Source organism: Ambystoma mexicanum, chromosome 8, assembly GCF_040938575.1.
Source record: "Ambystoma mexicanum isolate Mex_15411 chromosome 8, UKY_AmexF1_1, whole genome shotgun sequence".
NCBI lineage: Eukaryota > Metazoa > Chordata > Amphibia > Caudata > Ambystomatidae > Ambystoma > Ambystoma mexicanum.
The window spans coordinates 503649007-503667580 of NC_090929.1; the positions used below are offsets into that span (position 1 = coordinate 503649007).

The window sequence follows — 18574 nt, forward strand, 5'->3', positions numbered from 1 at the left end:
GTGATCAAAGTGGAACTGAGGGCACTGAGATTGATGACAATGCAAAACAGGCATGTCCTAGACCTGTTGATAGCGATGGACGGAGGTGTTTGCCGAAAAATTGGAACTGCCTGTTGCACTTTTGTACATTCTGAAGATGCTGATAATGGGACACTATCACACGTCTTTGCCGCAGTCCACAACCTGGGGGAATGAATGAAGACAGAAGGTGGCACTGACCCAAGCACGTAGTTCGACAACCTTTTTTCCTGGGTACCTTCCTGGATGGGGTTTGCAGTGAAATTACTAATGCCCCTCATCGTGTTTTTATTGTTGATTTTTTGTGTGTGCCAGTTGGGTCTTCAATGCTGCGCAAATGCAGTCCCCAATGGAGCAATGATGATGGTGACAATGGGCAACGCCGGAGGAAGGGCACGGGCGCAACAGGAAGCACACATACAAACTGGAGAGGCTTCAGAATCCAAATATAGGATGGTGCCCAAATACTACGACGGGGACATAGTGGACAGGTTATATCATACCACGATAAAGGAACCCCAGGAGCTAGAATGGTACACCGAGGTATGGGTGGACCTGAAGGGAGATATGGGATGTATATATATGACTTGCACCCCAGATGAGTATGTCAGAAGGGGGGAAAGCCTCTGGGGGGTGTGCAGAGCCTGGATGCCAATAAAAGGAACACCAGCCTGGGAGGAAGCAGTGTTGGCTGAGAAAGAGAGCGAACGACTGGGGGAGCTAAGGTATTCGTTACTTAAGTAACGAAAGTGGGGAAACGTAGGGAAGGGTAGGTCAATAGGACCCCCCTCCCACTACATGTCCCACCCTGGTTGAGACCCATGACTCGTCAGCAGCCCCCCTGCCTCCCGGGCCCAGGCGGCAGGGCGGCTGCTGGCCGACATGTGGGGCTGCACCACCACGTTATGTGGCAGAGAATAGACACCATCTTGTATTAAGCCATCTCCATCTTGCTAGAAACGTGCATATCTAACCCAAGGCAGAAACACTGAACGCTGCAGAGTGACCCCCACTTCACCGCGCTCACAGAGGCCCACACTTCCCCCACCTCCCACTGCATGGCAGATCCGTTGAAGACTCGTTCTCACAAGTGTCCAGACGCGAGTGAACAACAAAATAAAACACTGTAGCTGTTGACCTTGCGCAGAACATCATTGTCCCAGCTATGAACGAGAATACTAGGATGTAACTGAGATCAGCCCAAACCCTTCAGGCCCTGACCCCTGTACCAAGCCCCCCAGGTATAGACGGCGTGGTGCCTTGCACCCATACCCACCCCGAAAGCCCTTGCAATGTGCAGAAACCATGTATGTAATATGTGCCTTGTTGACTAACGTTCGCTGCTAATATAAAGGAGAATGGGTAAAGAGAAAGTTGTGCAACCGATATTACATGTAATGAAGAGATATACAAAGACTGGACAGCTGATAACTGTGAACAATAACTTGTGCTGCTCTCCTAATACACTCTTTAAACACACCTGCGTAACACTACGTCATGTTCGTATGTCAACTGTAAATGTGAAATGCTATGTAAAAAAGTATGATCATCAGCTAGTATCCCATGTAAATACAAATACATATGAGTGCTTTTAGGAACCCCATGTGTTGTTAGTCGCCCCTCACCCATACGACAGTAAAACCGCCTCGTGCAAGATGCCACGCACAGAGCTGCAAGGCCATTTCCCCCTCCCCCTGCCCAGGCTCTCTCGAGATAGACGGTGTTCAAACAGCAAAGCCTTGCCTTCCCTCCCGACCCTGCTGGACCCGTTTCAAGCATCTGCCACCCTCCCCCGTGTCAGAGGCCGCCACAGCCTGACTCTGTGACTTACGAGCTACCTGGTCCTAAATCCCGCCGCCTTTCAGGCACCGGTCACATGCCCCCCACGGGTCAGTAGTACCTCTGTCGACCCCGAGTTAATGACCCTAGAAAGTGGGGCGCACACACGTTTACCAACAGATCATAATACCATCCCTCACCGAAATTGCCAAGGATTGTTAGTCAAGCACCCCCGTCCATGCCCCTGACTACGCCCATGGGACCTGATTGTTTGAACCTAAGGCGCCTCCCAAACTGATGTATTAAGACACTCCAGATCGCATTTCAATGTTCCTGGCCATGTATTGATCTAAGGTCAGCACTTACAAGAGTTGCAACTCAACAGGACACATGAAGTGTGATGAATGGGTGGGAATGTGTGGCCAAAAGGGCAAATGTTAGTTTAGTTATCATTTGTTGTTACAAGGCATGTCCGGCCCAGCGCTACATCCCGATGAGCCCAGCTGACCTCCCGCCCCACGTGGCGCAGCACCAACGTCCGCCAATCCTGGAGAAGCAACTGTATACAATGTATACCACCTAGCCATCACCACCCAATCCCTGAGACTCTGTGGCCCCTATAGCTTACCTCATGCATGATGTGTATTTGTAATATAACTAACTGTCTTTGCTATTGTCAGACAGAGCGCTCTTGGAGTTTGCAGAGTTCTTTGCATGCCCTATACTGAATTATATAAGGCTCTTTTGATCTTACCCGCACTTGGTCCTGGCCTCATTCACCTTCTGGGTTGTGTCCATTATTGCCTCTCACTAAGGGGGGTGCGTTTCTGGGGACTTTTACGTTCAATTGGCTACTTACTCTGTCCAATCCACGTAGCTTATTCTAGGGGGCATCATGGGAAGAGTCAAGGAGGGCTGCTAATGGCTTGTAAGCCCATCCCCTCTTGCCGCAGTTCGCACATGGAACCTGCACTGGGTCTCATGGAGGAGTTGTTCTCTCAGGCCCCCCTTGGGCCTTTTCGCCACAAATATCAACCTGGTGGGTTAATGGGGCCCTGATTAGTAAACATCCCTGGCAGGCTAGTGTATCATTTTTACTCGTGGGCTCTCCAATGGTGTCTTTCCAGGATGCTGTCCCTGTTGCCATTCTGGCCTCCCACTGGTGCATGGTCTGGCCTCCTCTGCTACTCGTCGTGGTAGAGATGACACTAAGGCAACAGGTAAGGCAGGGTTGGGAGGGGGTCTGTGATCGAGCATACAGACACCTAAAAGGGAAATAGGACTCTGGACTCCCCCCTACCTTCCCTGACAGGGCCTGTCCAGCGGCCCTGTCACACCATCCCTCAGAAGAGCCAGGATTTGAGCCAGCATGAGCATTTTGCACCTCTTTGCTGGAAGATGCTTGTTCATATCTTAATGGTCTAGGATGATCTTCCAGCCCCACTTTGTTTGTCTTTGGGATCAGAAAGAAGAGAAATAACCCTCCAACTATGTTTAATAGGAAACAGATTCAATCACATTTGAGCAAAGCAATTACTGAACCTCTTCTGCCAAGTCCAATGCAAATGGTTGGGGAAGAAGAGGAAGGAGTGCCAGGAGGGAAGGGGAGTAGGAAGCCGTGCTGTGAAAAGGTCCAGGGGTCTTGGATCAAAAGGTTGCAAGCAGCAAGATGTTTAGAGACCCAATCAAGAAGAACCCTTTCCTGTGTCTCAGCCTTTGAAGTGAGTTTGGAACCCGAGAAGGCAACTGAAGGTGTTCCTGTCACTCTTCAGGTAAGAGGAAGAGGAAGGCTTGCAAGTTAGCTTTGTTATCGCCTATAGAGATTTCTCTGGCATGGTGTTTGCTTCTCTTTTGAGAGCACCTCATCAAAGGTAGGGTGAAAAAGCAGATACCTATCAAACAGCAGACCCCTTACTTTATTTAGGCATAGCGTATCAATGTTCTACCTGTCCAGTCCTTCACATATGACTTGTACAGCCATATCCACGTGTCCTACCGCAGACTCCAGTATGTCATGGGCTTCTGTCTTGCCTTTAGACAATCCCGCTAAGAATTGTTTTTTCCTGTTTTCCAGGAGACCTTTTGTAAACTCATTTATCCCCCACCAAAATTTAACATTGCAAGCTCCAATGATGGCATCTGTGCAAGGAGCTGTTCTGAAACACATTTTCAGCACAGGATCTTATACTCTGTATCTGAAGGTGAGAGGAGCGTTTGGCCACAGAATGAGGAGGAGGAAGGACGATCATCCGACAAGAGGGCTGCAGACTTGACTGCCGAATGAGTCATGGAATTGGATGCCAGAAAGGTATTTTCGTCAGGGAGAAGCCTGGACTTTGCACTGAGTGTCTTGTTAGTGTGTGTGCCTGTTTGGAGAGATTCCCACTATTTTTGGTCTTCTTGGGGATGTCCGGCTTTATAGGAATGACAGTTTTGCCTAGTCTGGACCTTAGTATCTCCACCAATACTCTATCCTCCACTGGGGAAGCTGATGTGCAAAGTACTCTGTCACGTAAAGGACACATTTGTGAAACATCCTAATGGTTGAGGGAAGTTCTCCTTTGTCCCCTTTATTTTTTTTTATTTTATTGTTTCCTTGTTAGGCGCTTATACAAATATTGTTTCAAAGCGCCCACATGGCAGGGAAGGAGCAAGGGTGGGTGGCAAAAAGGTAGAAGGGACTAACCTACTATGTCTTGTGAATATTCAGAAAGTGCAAGTGCAGCAAGAAAGAGCGAAGGGGGGTTAAGTGCTGGGGAGTCCGAGCTCATGGGTGAGCCACAGATGAAGTGCTAGGAATGTTGAGTGCTACACAGACTGGGGCATCGGGAGGTGTAAGTGCGAACCTCCAGGGTGGACGGTGTGCAGATGCAAGTACTGTGGATAGACAGGAGCTGGGCAGGATTGGTGTGGGAGGTCAGGGCCCCAAGGATACATAAGGGCTCAGGACACCAATCGCAGCAACTGTGGGATTAGCAGAGGAGAGAAGAAGAGAAGGAGGAGGAAAAGAGGAAAGTCTTAAGGAGCTTCTGGAATTTGAGTATTTAGTGAGATAAAGTTGAAGATTACCAAATCCACACGGGCTTGTGGATGATGCAGAGGGAATTGAATTTAATCCGTGCAGCAACCAGAGCTAGTGAAGACATTTTAGTGCAGGAGGGGTTGAAGATTAGTCTGGAGTAGCTAGAGGAGGTGACTGTACATTTGGTGAAGCAAGGAAGCCTAGAGGTGGGGGTTTAAAGGGGCAGCTTTGCCAGAGGCTGGGTCATAGGTGCCTTTGTAGGTAAGGGCACTGCGGCCAGAGGAACTAAGTTTGGTGTTGGAGTACAGCTTGCAGAGGAAGCCACAGAAACTCATGGAACAACCTATCTAATGTAATTAATGTAATGTAATATAATATGGCATTTGCATAGTGCCCAGTGCCATTGGTATGGCCTCAAAGCGTTGTTGGTGAATGCCCTTGGAGGACCGAAGTCCGAGGTATGAGAGATTGGTAAGAAGATTTTAGAATGCATGGGCACATTTTAGCCAGTAGGAAGGTAGGTATGGGTGGCAGTACAATGGTAGTAGGTAGCGACCCATGGAGAACCGGCTTATGGATGGGTGTTGTGATGGTTTGTCAGGTGAGTATGTGAGTCAAGGAGAATGATTGTGTCCTGCTAGACCAAAATGTTGTTGTGGGGTTTAGCTGCATTTTAGTGGCAGAGGCGATGTGAGATATGAGATCAAGTAGTGGATGATTGCAGATGTATGAGGTTGGGTGGCTGTGCCTTGGGAGGGATACAACTATATTCTATTGAGAGTGCGAAACATACCTGTGAGTCATGGCTGATTACTCATTTCCAAGACGCAGTGCATGTCCTAGCATGCGGGTCTACGGGAATCCAGTCTGTGCATGCTCAGTACTTTCTTGGAGTGCCCTTATGTGAATCATCAATGCCCCTGCCTACCTGTCTGGGGGTGAAAGTTCACCCTAGAGATGGATTAGGTCAGTCAAGATGCAGATGGGAAGAGACGAGTCTTGAGTGCCTTCCGGAAGGTGAGGTGATCCTCTATGCGGCTGATGCTAAAAGGGATAGAGTTCCTTATTGTGGGTGCTTGGACAGAGAAGGAGGATCCCCCTATTCCGGTTGATTCGGTGGAAGGGCGAGAGGATGATGGTCATGATTACTGCGACTCTGTGAGGGTAGGTGAGTTAGGGGAAGATGCGTCGGATAACGTGCAGGATTTTGACACATAGTTGATGTGATGTGATAGTGTCAGATCTGTGCATCCAAGGTTCTTCACTGTGGTGAAGGAAGGGAGGAGGGCCTAGTGAGGACCAGCAAGGGGTGTGTTGGGGTAAAAGGGCAGTCTTTCCACAGACCATGATTTCCGTTTTTTCGGTATTTAGAAGTAGGTGGTTAGCCGTCATCTGTGAGGCTAACCAGTGAGGTCCATTTCTGTGTGACATGAAGCAAGGTCGGGGGAGGGAGTGGAGGTGTCCTTTGGGATCTTAAAGATCTGTGGTAAAAAAGCTCCAATAAAAGGAACTCACTGCGTATGAGGTCATGAGCAGCGAAAACACAACAGCTGTTTATCTTGCACTGTGATCCTAGTATTTGCCGCTGTAATGGGTCCTGTAGGGAGTACCTGTTGCAGGATGTAATATAGTGGTGAAGGCCTATGAAAGGCTCTGGAAGGGTGAAGAACATCAGGTTGAATGATGGGAATACCCTGTCCTTAAAGGCAGTCAAACAGGCCACCTTCTGCTGAAGATTCGGCAGGCATGGACATGCCTAATCTCCACTAGTACTGCTGGGAAAGGTCCTGGTCTTCACATGCGCCGAGACATTAGGATGGGGCCCGATCCGCTTCCTTCGAGGAAGTAGAGCCTTATACGGAGGCAGCCTGTAAATCCAGATTGTTGGGAAAGGGCCCCATAATTTCAGCTGATGATGGCTGTGAAGGGGGCATTAGAAAACTGTCCCTTGGACTTCACTTTATGCAATTCTGATGTGCATGAGTGATGGAGCGCAATATTGTTGTCCTGCTATAGGGTGATGAAGTGCAGTGGCGAGATGCCTGAGGTAGATGGTGCTTAGGGATACCCACCCACTCTAAAGGGGATCAGGGAAACCAGCCGACAATCGTAATGTGAGGAAATGTCCTCCAAACCTAACAAGGTCAGTGTAAGGCAGCTGATGCAGCACCTCAGCCTAAACCTCGTGAAAGTCCCTGGAGGAATCTTGGAACCAGCCCCAGCAATGGCAGCCATTTGGCCAAGGAACAGTTCAAAGGAACCTCTCCCGGGTTGGTGGCATGAGTTGGCACTGGTCCTGGATCTCTAGGGCGTCCAGAAGTAAACCTTAGGAAGGCCCCAGTGGAGAGAGCCCAGTTTAAGTCCCTTAGCCTTATGGCCCAGATTAGTTCTAGAGGGAACATTAGGGAGTGTGGATCTAGTGAAAGAAAGTTTATGGCCCTGGAGAGTGCCATGACAACGCCTGCTGGTATGGGAGCATGTCAGAAATGGTTTACAGGGCTAACGTGCTTGATTTAAAAAGAGGACATACTGCCTTATGTGCATTGGAACAAGAGTGTGCTGAAAAAGTGCTACAGCAGGTGTAGGGAGCCCATGGGTAGCTGATACCAAAGCACTCTAGGGAATGCCCATGCAGATTCGCAGTTAAAAAGCATCGGGACTGGACAAAAATTGCTCAAACCCAGCACTTGTGGGGCATAATCGTGGGACGTACAAAAAACTAAATAATTTAGATGCTTTAAAGTCCGGCCGCCGCTCAGAGTTCCACCATGATCAGCACAGAGAAAAGAATGGGGCCAAAAGTATGCGCAAGGGGGAGCGTACATGAGAGGCATGTCTGCATAAAAGCATGCACCTCACCGGTTCTGATCCTGTCACCTTCCCAGAGCGACATCCCATAAGTATGGCGGAAACATTACAAAACATAGGAGTGCTACAACAAATTAAGAAGAAAATCAATCACTCACTATTGGGTGACTTCTCAAACGCATGAGATGAGATGGAGTAAAGTGATAGCACAATCTTTTATAGAATTTGGCTTTTCTGTTGATTATATTGAGGAGCAATATTTCATACAGCCTTACCACACCTCAGTTCAAAGCAAAAGAGACCTTTTTAATCACAAATCATTTAGTGGTTCAATGCGTTGACATCTTCACAGCTTGCATATGTTGGTACACGTGAGCATGTTTACTCATTTGTGGGGTCAATTCATGCAAGCATGAATAGTCAAGAATGATACTTACCTACTAAGTCTGTTGTTCCCTGGTAAGGGATTATGAAGGGGGGCAGTTTCTGCTTATCTTTCTGTCTTTTCTCTGAAAGGCTGCTCAGCTTTATCAAGTACTTCATCGTAAAGGTGGACGTGTTGTCTAACTGCGATACATAAGTACAAAAGCAGGATGTGATTTTAACACTTAAGTTTGTATTTGTATTTGTATTTATTTTGTTTATATAGCGCTTTACTCCAAAACGCTGAACATTTTAACAACTTGATACATGAAACATTATAAAAGTAGAAGCAAATTACAATTATGAATCAGTCAACAAAACAGTAAGAAGAGCAATTAAACTGAAGAGAAGAGGGAGAGTAGTGCAGTAGAACTGAGAGGGAGGGGTGGGGAGGAGAAGGAGGAGGGAAACGGAAGGGGAAAGGGGTGAAAGTGGGGTGGAGGGAGAGGGGAGGGAGAAGATCAAGACGAAAAGATGAGGGAAGGAGGGGGAGCAAGAAGGGGGAAGGGGTTTCATGGCAGGGAATGGAGAAGGAGAGATTTAAGGGAAGTGCGGAATGAGGAGAAGGAAGGAATGGAGCGGATTGAGAGAGGTAAGGAGTTCCAGTGCAGGGGGGCAAGGAGCTGGAAGGAGCGGAAGCGGGAGGAGGCACAAGGGGATGGTGGAATGGTGAGAAAGAAGTGATCAGCAGAACGAAGGGAGCGGGAGCGAGTGTAGAAAGAGAGGAGGGAGGAGAGATAAGGGGGAGCAAGACCATGGAGAGATTTAAAGACTAAGCAGAGGAAATTAAATTTAAGTTGGGAGTGAAAGGGGAGCCAGTCAAGGGAGGAAAGGGAAGCAGGGATGGAGTCATGGGAGGTAAGGAGACAGAGGGTACAGACTGCAGAACGGTAGATAGATTTGAGAGTGGCGAGATGAGAAGTAGGTAGTCCAAAGAGTAAGGAGGAACAGTAGAAGAGGCGAGAGAAGATAAGGGTGGAGATTAAAAGTTTAGCATGGAAAGTGAGAGAGGGGCAGTCTTTGCGAATAATAAAGAGGTGGTAGCGACAGGCACGAGAGGTGAGAGAGATATAGTGGGAAAAAGAGAGAGAGGAGTCAAAGTGAATTCCTAAGTTGCGAGCGTGGACAGAGATAGGGAGATTAGAAGGAGGAAAGTGAATGAAAGGAGGAGAGTGAAGTTGTTGAGTTCAAAAGTAAATCCATGAATCACAATATTGGCACTTCAAAATAGAATCATGAGCAGCAATCTGAGTAAGTGAGAATCGAAGGATAATCAATATACACACTGCTCTATAAAGAATGAGCATTGTCCATATTACCAAGTTTAAGCACTAACCTACAACTTGTCAGTATAAGCAAAAGTTACTTAACTGTAATGCTGGTTTGTTAGCTTGGTATGTGTCATAGATTTACATGGTTTAGATACTCATGAAGTTTATTGGTTGAATCTTAGTTTGCACCTAAAACTACCCAGAGGCCGCTTGAAAGTGCTAAATGGGAAGAGAGGGCAGAGGGGAGGTTTGAGTGCATTTAGGACTTAGATTATGCAGAAGAATACATTTCTAACACCTGGTAAAGTTCTTCCTGATGGAGTCTGCTCCCACTGACCTGATTTTTCATCTTAAATACATCATGGGCAGAGAAAACTAGCACTGTAAACATTTTCACTACATAAAAAGAGTGTCCAGGATGATTCAGGTGTAAGAGAAAGTCATTTATTATTTGGTTCAGGCTCCCTCAGATGAGCATAGGGGAAAAGGTTGAACTGATGCCACAGGACATCAGTTCAAACCCTCGCCCCCAATCCTCGTACTGTGCAGTCCTGCAGGCTCCTCAGGCGTCTCAGGTGGGAGAACCAACCATGACTATAGGAGTTCCCCTCTTGTCCCTGCTGTATGTTTCTGGGCACATCCTTTAACCTGGGGCGTCTCAATCCCCAGTGCCCCTAGAACAAGCCTGTACCTTTGACCCCCCTCACACTGCTGAAATGAGAGACCACATTGCCCAAGTCCAGGGTGAAGACGAATGTGATCTCTCATTAGAGCCCCCGAGAAGTTGGGGCCTGAGCGCTTTGCTAAGTTTGCTTTCGAGGGCCAGCAGAGGGTGACGGCCTTGGTTCACTGGAGTAAGAAGGCCCCAGGCTTTTTAACCATTGAACTACACCAAACACCCCCCTGTCGGGACAGCATCGCAATTTATGGGATAGGGGCAATTATAATCACAGAGGGTGAATAACATTGTGGGGTAGCTCAGATGGAATTAGATCAGACCTGCAGTGGGAGCATTGTCAAAGGGGGAGGGGGGGGGGGGCATTCTTACGGCACCCACAACTTGAGAGGACAGTAGAGGCCAACCAATGGAAATAGACAACTTTTGTGTGTCCGCGGCTCTCATATCTGCAAAACGAAGTCTGGCGAAAAAAATACTTGTTGCCAACATAAATCGAACTTTATACCGTTTAGTCCGAGACGGAAACTTAACTCAATTCTTCTACCTCTACCTTTACCTCTACCTGAATGCCTAAGCCATCTTCAAATAACCTTGCAGGGAAGCAAGGAGGGGACAAAATTACGTCCTTTTTTAAAGCTAAAAACCAGGTCCAACCTGAGCAGGCAAACACGATAGGGGCAAATGGGGATATGACTGCTGCTGAACTCTTAGGGGGCACGAGGAAAGAGATTATTGACCTCCCCACCACTCCCCCGCTTACCCACACCACACTTCCCAGCAGAGTTGGTAACAAATGGCCCAACAACATATCCATCTAGTCATCCAATGAACTTTTTTAATGGACTGCCAAAAGAGTTTTCAGTGACCGGCCAAACAGCCCAAGACTCAAAATCGACCCAAGAGGGCTTTTAAGCGTTGAAGGTGCCTCTAGACAAGGCAACAAGACACATGCCAAAATCAGTACATAGAATACTAGCATTCCTGGTCCTGGCGTTGGGGCCGTCACATCAGCTAAAGCACAGGGGACATTGATGGAAAGGTCACTGAGAACGGACATAGCAAGAATCGAACAAATGATTAGAACGATATACACAGGTCGTGTGATACCCCTGGTCAATGTTGGTAATTCTGATGGGGGCAGGGACTGCGACAAATTTGAGGAAAGATACTCAACCCTCTTAGTGTCATGTACATGTTGACTATTACTTTGGGTCCTTTTACAAAATGTTTCCAGGCAATAAATGACACAATGAAGGATCAGTCTACTTTGATGGCGAAGGTAGACTCAAGCTGGTGTTCTTGGAAGGCTACGTTACGACCGCCGCCGCAATGTCAAAAAAAGAGGTGAAAAAAAAGCTCAAATCCCAGTTCAAAAGGCCCCTGCAGAAGAATGTCTGGATTTAAACTGGGGCAAATCTGACCTGAATTCAGAAACCCCCAATCCACATGAAACACACAGTGGAAGGCAGAGATGCAGCCTGCCAGTGGGGGACGGAAGGCGATCTTAGAGCTGAGAGGGCCTTCCAGCATTCCGGTCCTTCCGAGATATTCGGAATCGAAGATCTTCCAACTGACAAATGTACTCAGAACCAAATAGAACCTTACCCCGCTGAAACACCATGAGGAGGGGCATGTTTGGGGGCTCAATCTGTGCTGTCTTGATCAGCCCCTAACTAGGCCAGAAAAATCGTTTGTGATATTTACACACAAATGGGGAAAAAAGAAATGGCAGCACACACGTGATTTAAAGGGGAAAATGCAGAAAGTCCAATATAAAGTCAAGTCTAAACTTATCAGTCCATGTTGTTTCATCAAAATCTAGTGAAAATATTAAAAGGAGAGAGACCCAAAGACAGGGAACCTTAACAGAGGGGAGATCCACAATCCCTGAGTCCATCATCGAAGAAGATGAAAGTGAGGTGATGAAAGACAAAGCTAACACGGAAGCTCTGATGGACCAATCATTCTACTCAATAGAAGGAACTGAAATCCAGAGAGATTCGCCAAACAAGTCTAGTAATGCACTGATTCAGTGTAAAAAAAAAAATGCAGAAGGAAGACCTAAAAGCGATAAAGTACGCTCACCGGCCCAACCCTCCGAATTATTCTTTGTCTTTGGCAGAGAAAAGACAAGCTGCAGATGAGAAATTAAAGAAAAGTCTGCTAAACATCCTTTCTAGCTATGCACACAAAGCAGAAGTCCTAGTGCTTGGGGCTGTCAAAACTCTCCCAGTAACGGTTGGCCAGACTGCTGTCGAACAAAGTAAAACATTGATGGTTGAACAAAATGTAGTAAGGGATGGTATCTCCTTTGGTGTTCCTTCTCTCCAAGTCCTCTCCTATGAAAACCCTGGGGAGTCCTTGGCATCTCTAAAGGAGTGAAAACATGCCTGGTCAAAAAAAATCAGATAAGGATTGCCTGTTACCCCAGGGCTCAAGAAACTCTAAACCAGAGACAATTCAAGGTGCCTACGGTTGGAGAGGCTAGTGGATAAGGAGGATAAACAAATTCTAAATAGAAGAAAAGTCATTGAATGTCTATACTGCCTCTCGAACTTGAGACAGGTTAACTCCAGTGACTTACATCTGATCGAAATTTCAAAGACAAAATCTGCATGGACCACGTCTATGCGGTTCGTCTCCAATTATTAGGTTCCAACTTTACAGCTTTCCAGGAAGAATACCTAGACACAGGGTAGGATTGAAATAAAGAAGGTGGGAAACACTCTTCAGATTCAATAATGGTAGACACTAAAGGGGTGCCACCGGGGGCCCCAAAGGACGGGTGGTTGGTAATATGTGTCCCACACAAACTGTAAACTGGACCACTGAGAATGGTCATAATGAACTAAAATTCAACAAACAATCTTCTCATGACAGTTTATTGCAGAAGCGACGAGGGAGCAGTCCAGATGCAAGAAAATAAGCCTTCTAACACCCTTGAGAGAGACTCTTGGGCCTGGCGTGTGAGGCAATTAAATAGCTGGAAGCGACCAACAAATCAGGAGGCCTGGTGCGAGTCTGGGACCCACACCCATATGAAAGCCAAAGAATAAAAGGGTATAGCAGCCAGAGAGATATAAAGACAGTCAGCGAGAGGTCAAACACTTGGCAGGAGAGTAAACCAAGCTGGACATTTACTTGGCAGGAGAGTGAACCAAGCTATTATGTTCCACTGTTGCGAGTCTGGGACTCACACCCAAAAAAGAGTTTGAGAATAAGAGGGTTAGAGAGACTGTTTTCGATCAAAACCTGATGCTTTATAGGGAAATACACCAAGCAGGTACTATAAAGAACTGCGAGTCTGGGACTCGCACCCTTATGAAGATATAAAATACAATGGGCCTCATTACAGGTCGGGCGATAAGCCTGCCGGTGATACCGGTGGCTTGCCGCTGGACTCGTCCAAAATTACCGGCGCCTGACTTCCCACTAACACTGAGGTATTCCGGCACCGGCGTCCGGGAAGTCAGGCACCAGTAATTTTGTAAGTTCCCATTCCCATGGAGTCCCAAACGACTCCATGGGAATGGGGACCACAGAACCACCGGCACCGTTAACAATGGTGCCGGTGCTTCTGTGAAACTTTGCGGGCGGGTACCAGTCCGCCCGCCAGGTCTTACCCTGGCAGGCGGGATGGCACCCGCCCGCATAGTCGTACTCTGCCAGTCCAGAAACACCAGTGTTGGTAGGCTTACCGGCACCAGTGTTTCCGGACCAATATAGTTATAATGAGACCCAATGACATTTACCTGAGAGGACACAAAGAAGAGGAAAGTAGAACGAGAAGTAATCTAGGGGAAAGGAGAAAACCCCTAGAAACCTAGAACTTTTACCTGGTAGAGCATTTCTTTTGTCTTTTGGGGACCACCCAAGACATTGGGAAGTTTTCTGCTGGCAAGAATTATCACAAACACTTTACTTTGAAAGAAAAAAATGAAACCATCTATACAGGAGCTAAAAATGTATCGGAACAAGCTAGAAGAGAGGACAGACACATTGGAAAAGGTAGTTCAAAACTTGGAGGAAGATACGCAAAAGAGTGATGAAGCATTGGAACATCTCTCCCGTCCGTCCCATAACTTGGCGATCCAGTGTGAGGATATTGAAAACCGCGCACAGAGGTCAAATATCAGGATAAAGAATCTTTCATAGTCAGTGAGGGATAAGGATTTGAAAGGAACAATTCAACAACTGTTTGCAGAAGTAATAGCAGACAGCTCTGAAGCCTTGGCGCAGGTAGATCGTTTACATCGGGTAGGCCCCCGAAGAGTGGTGGAGCCAGGTTCCCAACCAAGGGACGTCCTGGTGGCAATAACATCATACGCCCAGAAAGAGTAGATTCTGCAGAAGGCGAGGAAAGCTGGACAAGTGCGAATTAACGATGAAGAAGTGCAGCTGTATCAAGATCTTGCACAATCCATACTTCTAAAGCGGAGACAAATGGGCCTAGTGATGAAAAAATGTCCCTTTGGTCTACTCTTTGCATGGGAAGAGCGCCAACATAGAATCATGACCTGTGAGGAAGGTGAACTGATTTTGAACTTGCAAGGGGAAAATGCGGATAGTGAATGTGAACAATCAAAAGGAGACAGGGGTTATAAGAAGCTGTGAGAATGGAAAACAGTATCGAAGAAAGGCAAAGGGGGACATAAGACCTGAAGGAAGGGGCGAACTCAGATTTAGAGACACTCGAGTGAGGTGAACAAATATAAAAGGGGAGAAGAGGATGGAAGATGAACCCCAGTAAGGGGTAAGATTCATACATGTTCATCGTAAAGAATACGGCCTGAGGGGACCAGGAGCGGGGATGGAGCTTGGAATCCTAAGTGGGGTTTAGTATTCCCCACAATGTAATCTCTGGGATTGTATGAGGGCAAGGTGCGGCGAGCACTTTGTCCGAGTGGTACTAGGAACCTCAGCCTTCCTCAGTGGGGAGGGGGGGGCAGTGGTGGGCGGGGAGTTTCAAGTTGGGGGTTAATGTTGTTAGTTGGGGTTGGGGGGAGGGGTGAGTGTAGGAGGGGGTTTCCAGAAGGGGAGAAACAAAGACACAGGTTTAAGGATATAGGGGAATGGGTAGATGGCAACAAAGATGAAGGCCCTCAAAGCGTTAACGTACAATGTAAGGGGAATTAATACCCCCAATAAGAGGAAAAAGCTAGAAAAATGTGTGCGGGGGGGCAATCTGGATATTCTTATGCATCAAGAAATGCATATATGTAAAAGGAATAAATGGAAATGGCAAATACAAGGGTATTCCCAACCTTTTCGGGCGAAAGTGGGGGAGAAAAAGGCAGCAGTGTTGATAGCAATACATGATAGGTTGGGGGCACAGGTGCTGGAATTGCAGTCAGGCAAGGAAGGGAGGTACCTTTTTTTGAATATTATTCTTGGAGGCCAAAAGATTACGTTGACTTCAGTGTATGCTCCAAATACAGGACAAGATGGATTCTTGAGGAGGGTTTTGTCAAGGTTGGATGATTTTGCTAAAGGGGAAATTATTCTGGCGGGAGATCTCCATATAGCATGGATGCCACAGCAAGATAGGAGTAAAAGTAATACATTGGGAATGGAGGCACCATCCAAGGCACTTAGATAGAAAATGACAACGCTGGCCCTGCATGATGTCTGGAGGGCAGTAAGAGGACAAGTGCAGGGGTTCCCATCCTATTCTCAAGTTCAAGCCAAACTTATTAGAGACACAATAGAGGACAATGAGATGGGGGAATCGTCAATGGAAACGATATGTGATGCATTAAAGGAGATAATGAGGGCACATTTGATAGCATTCAAGGCAGGGAGGGATAAACAAATGACAATTTGTGGAAGAATTAGAGGGGAAACTGAGAGACACACAAGGGGAAATGTCAAAGAACCAGAATAATAAATTAAGAAGGTCACTACGGCACGTTCAGGGTCAATGCTCTGATTGAAGCAGGCGGAGGGAGCCCTGTTACATTTAAAACAGTGGCATTATGTGAAGGCCAATAAAGCAGACAGGCATTTGGGCAGGCAATTGAAAGATAAGAGGCGCACCCACGTGATATTGAAGCTTTGTAATAGTTCAGGACAGGAAAAGACAACAAATGAGGTCATGGGGAAAATATTTAGGGAATACTCTCAAGCTTTATACAAATCAGATGAACCCCTGGGAGACAGACAGGAGGAATACATAGCAGGGCTCACGCTTCCGCAAATTACAGAGGAGGAAACAGAGGCTATAGAGGAGGAAATCTGGGAGGAAGAGGTGAGAAAGGCTATTAGAACACTGCCAAAGAACAAGGCCCCGGGCCTGAATGGGTACCTGGAGAGTTTTTATAAACATTATATGGATTTACTAGCTCCGTAGCTTACAAAATTATTTAACACATTTAAATATAAGGGCTCTATGTTCCTTAAACAAGGTAAGGGTTCTGTGTCCCCAGGTTCATATCACCCAATAGCGCTAATAAATCTGGACGCAAAACTATATACAAAGATCCTAGCAGATAGATTAACACATCTGCTTCCAAAATTAATAGAATAGATCAATCAGGATTTATATCCAACAGACAAACGTTTGATAACACCAGTAGGATTTACCATATAATTGAGAAGACTGCCATGGCCCAAGACCCAGCAATGCTAGTGTCATTAGACACGGAAAAAGCTTTCAACAGCGTCGAGTGGTCTTTTTTGTTCCGGGTGTTGAAACTTATGTGGTTTAGTATGGGGTTTATCCAGATGGTGCAGGCAAACTATATTTCACCAACAATTCATATCGCTCTTAATGGGACAATATCAAAGAGGATAACTTTGGGAAGAGGCACGAAACAGGGTTGCCCGCTGTCCCCGATATTATACGCCATATATCTATAACCCCTATTGACGAGGATTCGGAAAGCAGAGTAGATAAAAGGAATAGCAATGGCGGGGGAGGCACATAAGGCAATAGCGTTCACAGATGATATCCTGGTGGCATTATCGGACCCAGATCATTTATTGCCAGCGCTTATGAAAGAATTGGATGTTTTCGGGGGGATGTCGGGATTATAAATTAATAGGCAGAAGCCGGAAATATTGAACTTATCAGTAAACCCGAACGTGCTGGAAAGGTTGGGTTCCAGAATGCAATTGATGGTTGCGGAAAAGGGAATTACATACCTAGGTGTAACTCTTACGAAAACATTAGGACAAATGTACAGAGTAAATTATCCGCCATTACTCGATAGGATCAAAATGGATCTCAGGAAATGGGATCCCATAACAATTTCATGGGACGGTAGAATGGCGGCGATAAAGATGGTCGTAATGCCAAGACTTCTATATTATTTTCAGGCATTGCCTATTAGGATCCCAAAAGCATTCTTTAAATACCTTATTAAAACTATATCGTCATACACATGGAAGAAAAAATAACGAGGATAGTGATGTCCACATTAACGGCCCCTAGGAATCGAGGGGGCTTCGGCTTCCCCCATTTTCATAGATATTTTGAGGCGGGCAAGCTACAGGTAATTAAGGAATTGTTAGCGGATAGTCAATATAACATTTGAGGCAGACAGGATAGGGCGGTAGCGGGCCCATCCCTCTCACATTAACATTAACGGCCGCTAGGAATCGAGGGGGCTTAGCATTCCCCCATTTTCATAGCTATTTCGAAGCGGCCCAGCTACGGGTAATTAAGGAACGGTTAGCGGATAGTCAATATAACATTTGGGCCAGACAGGATAGGGCGGTAGCGGGCACATCCCTCTCGGGAATTTTGTGGCTGAATAAAAAACCACAGACATCCCAATATTAGGATTAGTGAAATAATTAGAGTGGGGGTGGAGGTTTGGCACTCGAAAGTGGAGAGGGGTGCCTTAACAGTGAACCCCTCCCCATGTCACCCGAAGTTTGGGAATCCGGAATTTTCACCAGTGGTGAAAAGGGGGCATTCAAGGCATGGAAGAGGGCAAGGTTCCTAAAGATATGAGACATGTATCAGGGATAGGCTTTAAGGACCTTTGAGGAATGTAGTCAGGATATAGGACTTACAGAGAGGGATCGGTTTAAGTACAACCAATTGAAGCATTGGCTAACCGACCCGATTATAAAGGGGGCAGCAACAAGACAATTGACACAATTTGAAGGGTATTTAACGACCCATACAGGCTCAAGAAATCTGGTGTCGAGCTTTTATAGGTACCAGAATGATTATGAAGAGAAAGTACAATGGAAATATATGAAAAAATGGGAAAACACTCTGGGGGAGGACCTCTCGGGAAGACATTGGGGATACCTATGGGAAGCAATTCCAAAGCCAACAAGATACATTCGAGTATGGGCGATGTGGGCTTGTGTTTCTACGATGGCATTACACACCTGAAAGAATTCACCCAATGTTTACTGAGGCTTCGGATCAATGCTGGAGGGGTTGTAGGATTGCCAAGTGCTACATCAATTTTGAGATGGTTAAGAAAGCAGATGAGTAAGATATTCCAGGGGACGGAGTGATTGGGAAGAAAGGTGTGGATGTGTGGGATGTGGGATCCAGGGGCGAGAACATTTGTATTTTATATTTTATTTGTATTTTATAAAGCACCTTAATCC

At 46.5% G+C, this 18574-nt stretch overlaps 1 protein-coding gene across 3 annotated transcripts in view; it reads right to left on the reverse strand.

The window, feature by feature from the left end:
• CFAP74 (cilia and flagella associated protein 74) overlaps positions 1-18574 on the reverse strand; it is a 2332202-nt gene that overhangs the window by 284858 nt on the left and 2028770 nt on the right. For all 3 annotated transcript variants that reach the window (XM_069610170.1, XM_069610172.1, XM_069610171.1), the window contains exon 35: positions 8065-8194. In XM_069610170.1, the coding sequence (XP_069466271.1) occupies positions 8065-8194 (130 nt within the window). The remainder of the gene's footprint in view (positions 1-8064; positions 8195-18574) is intronic.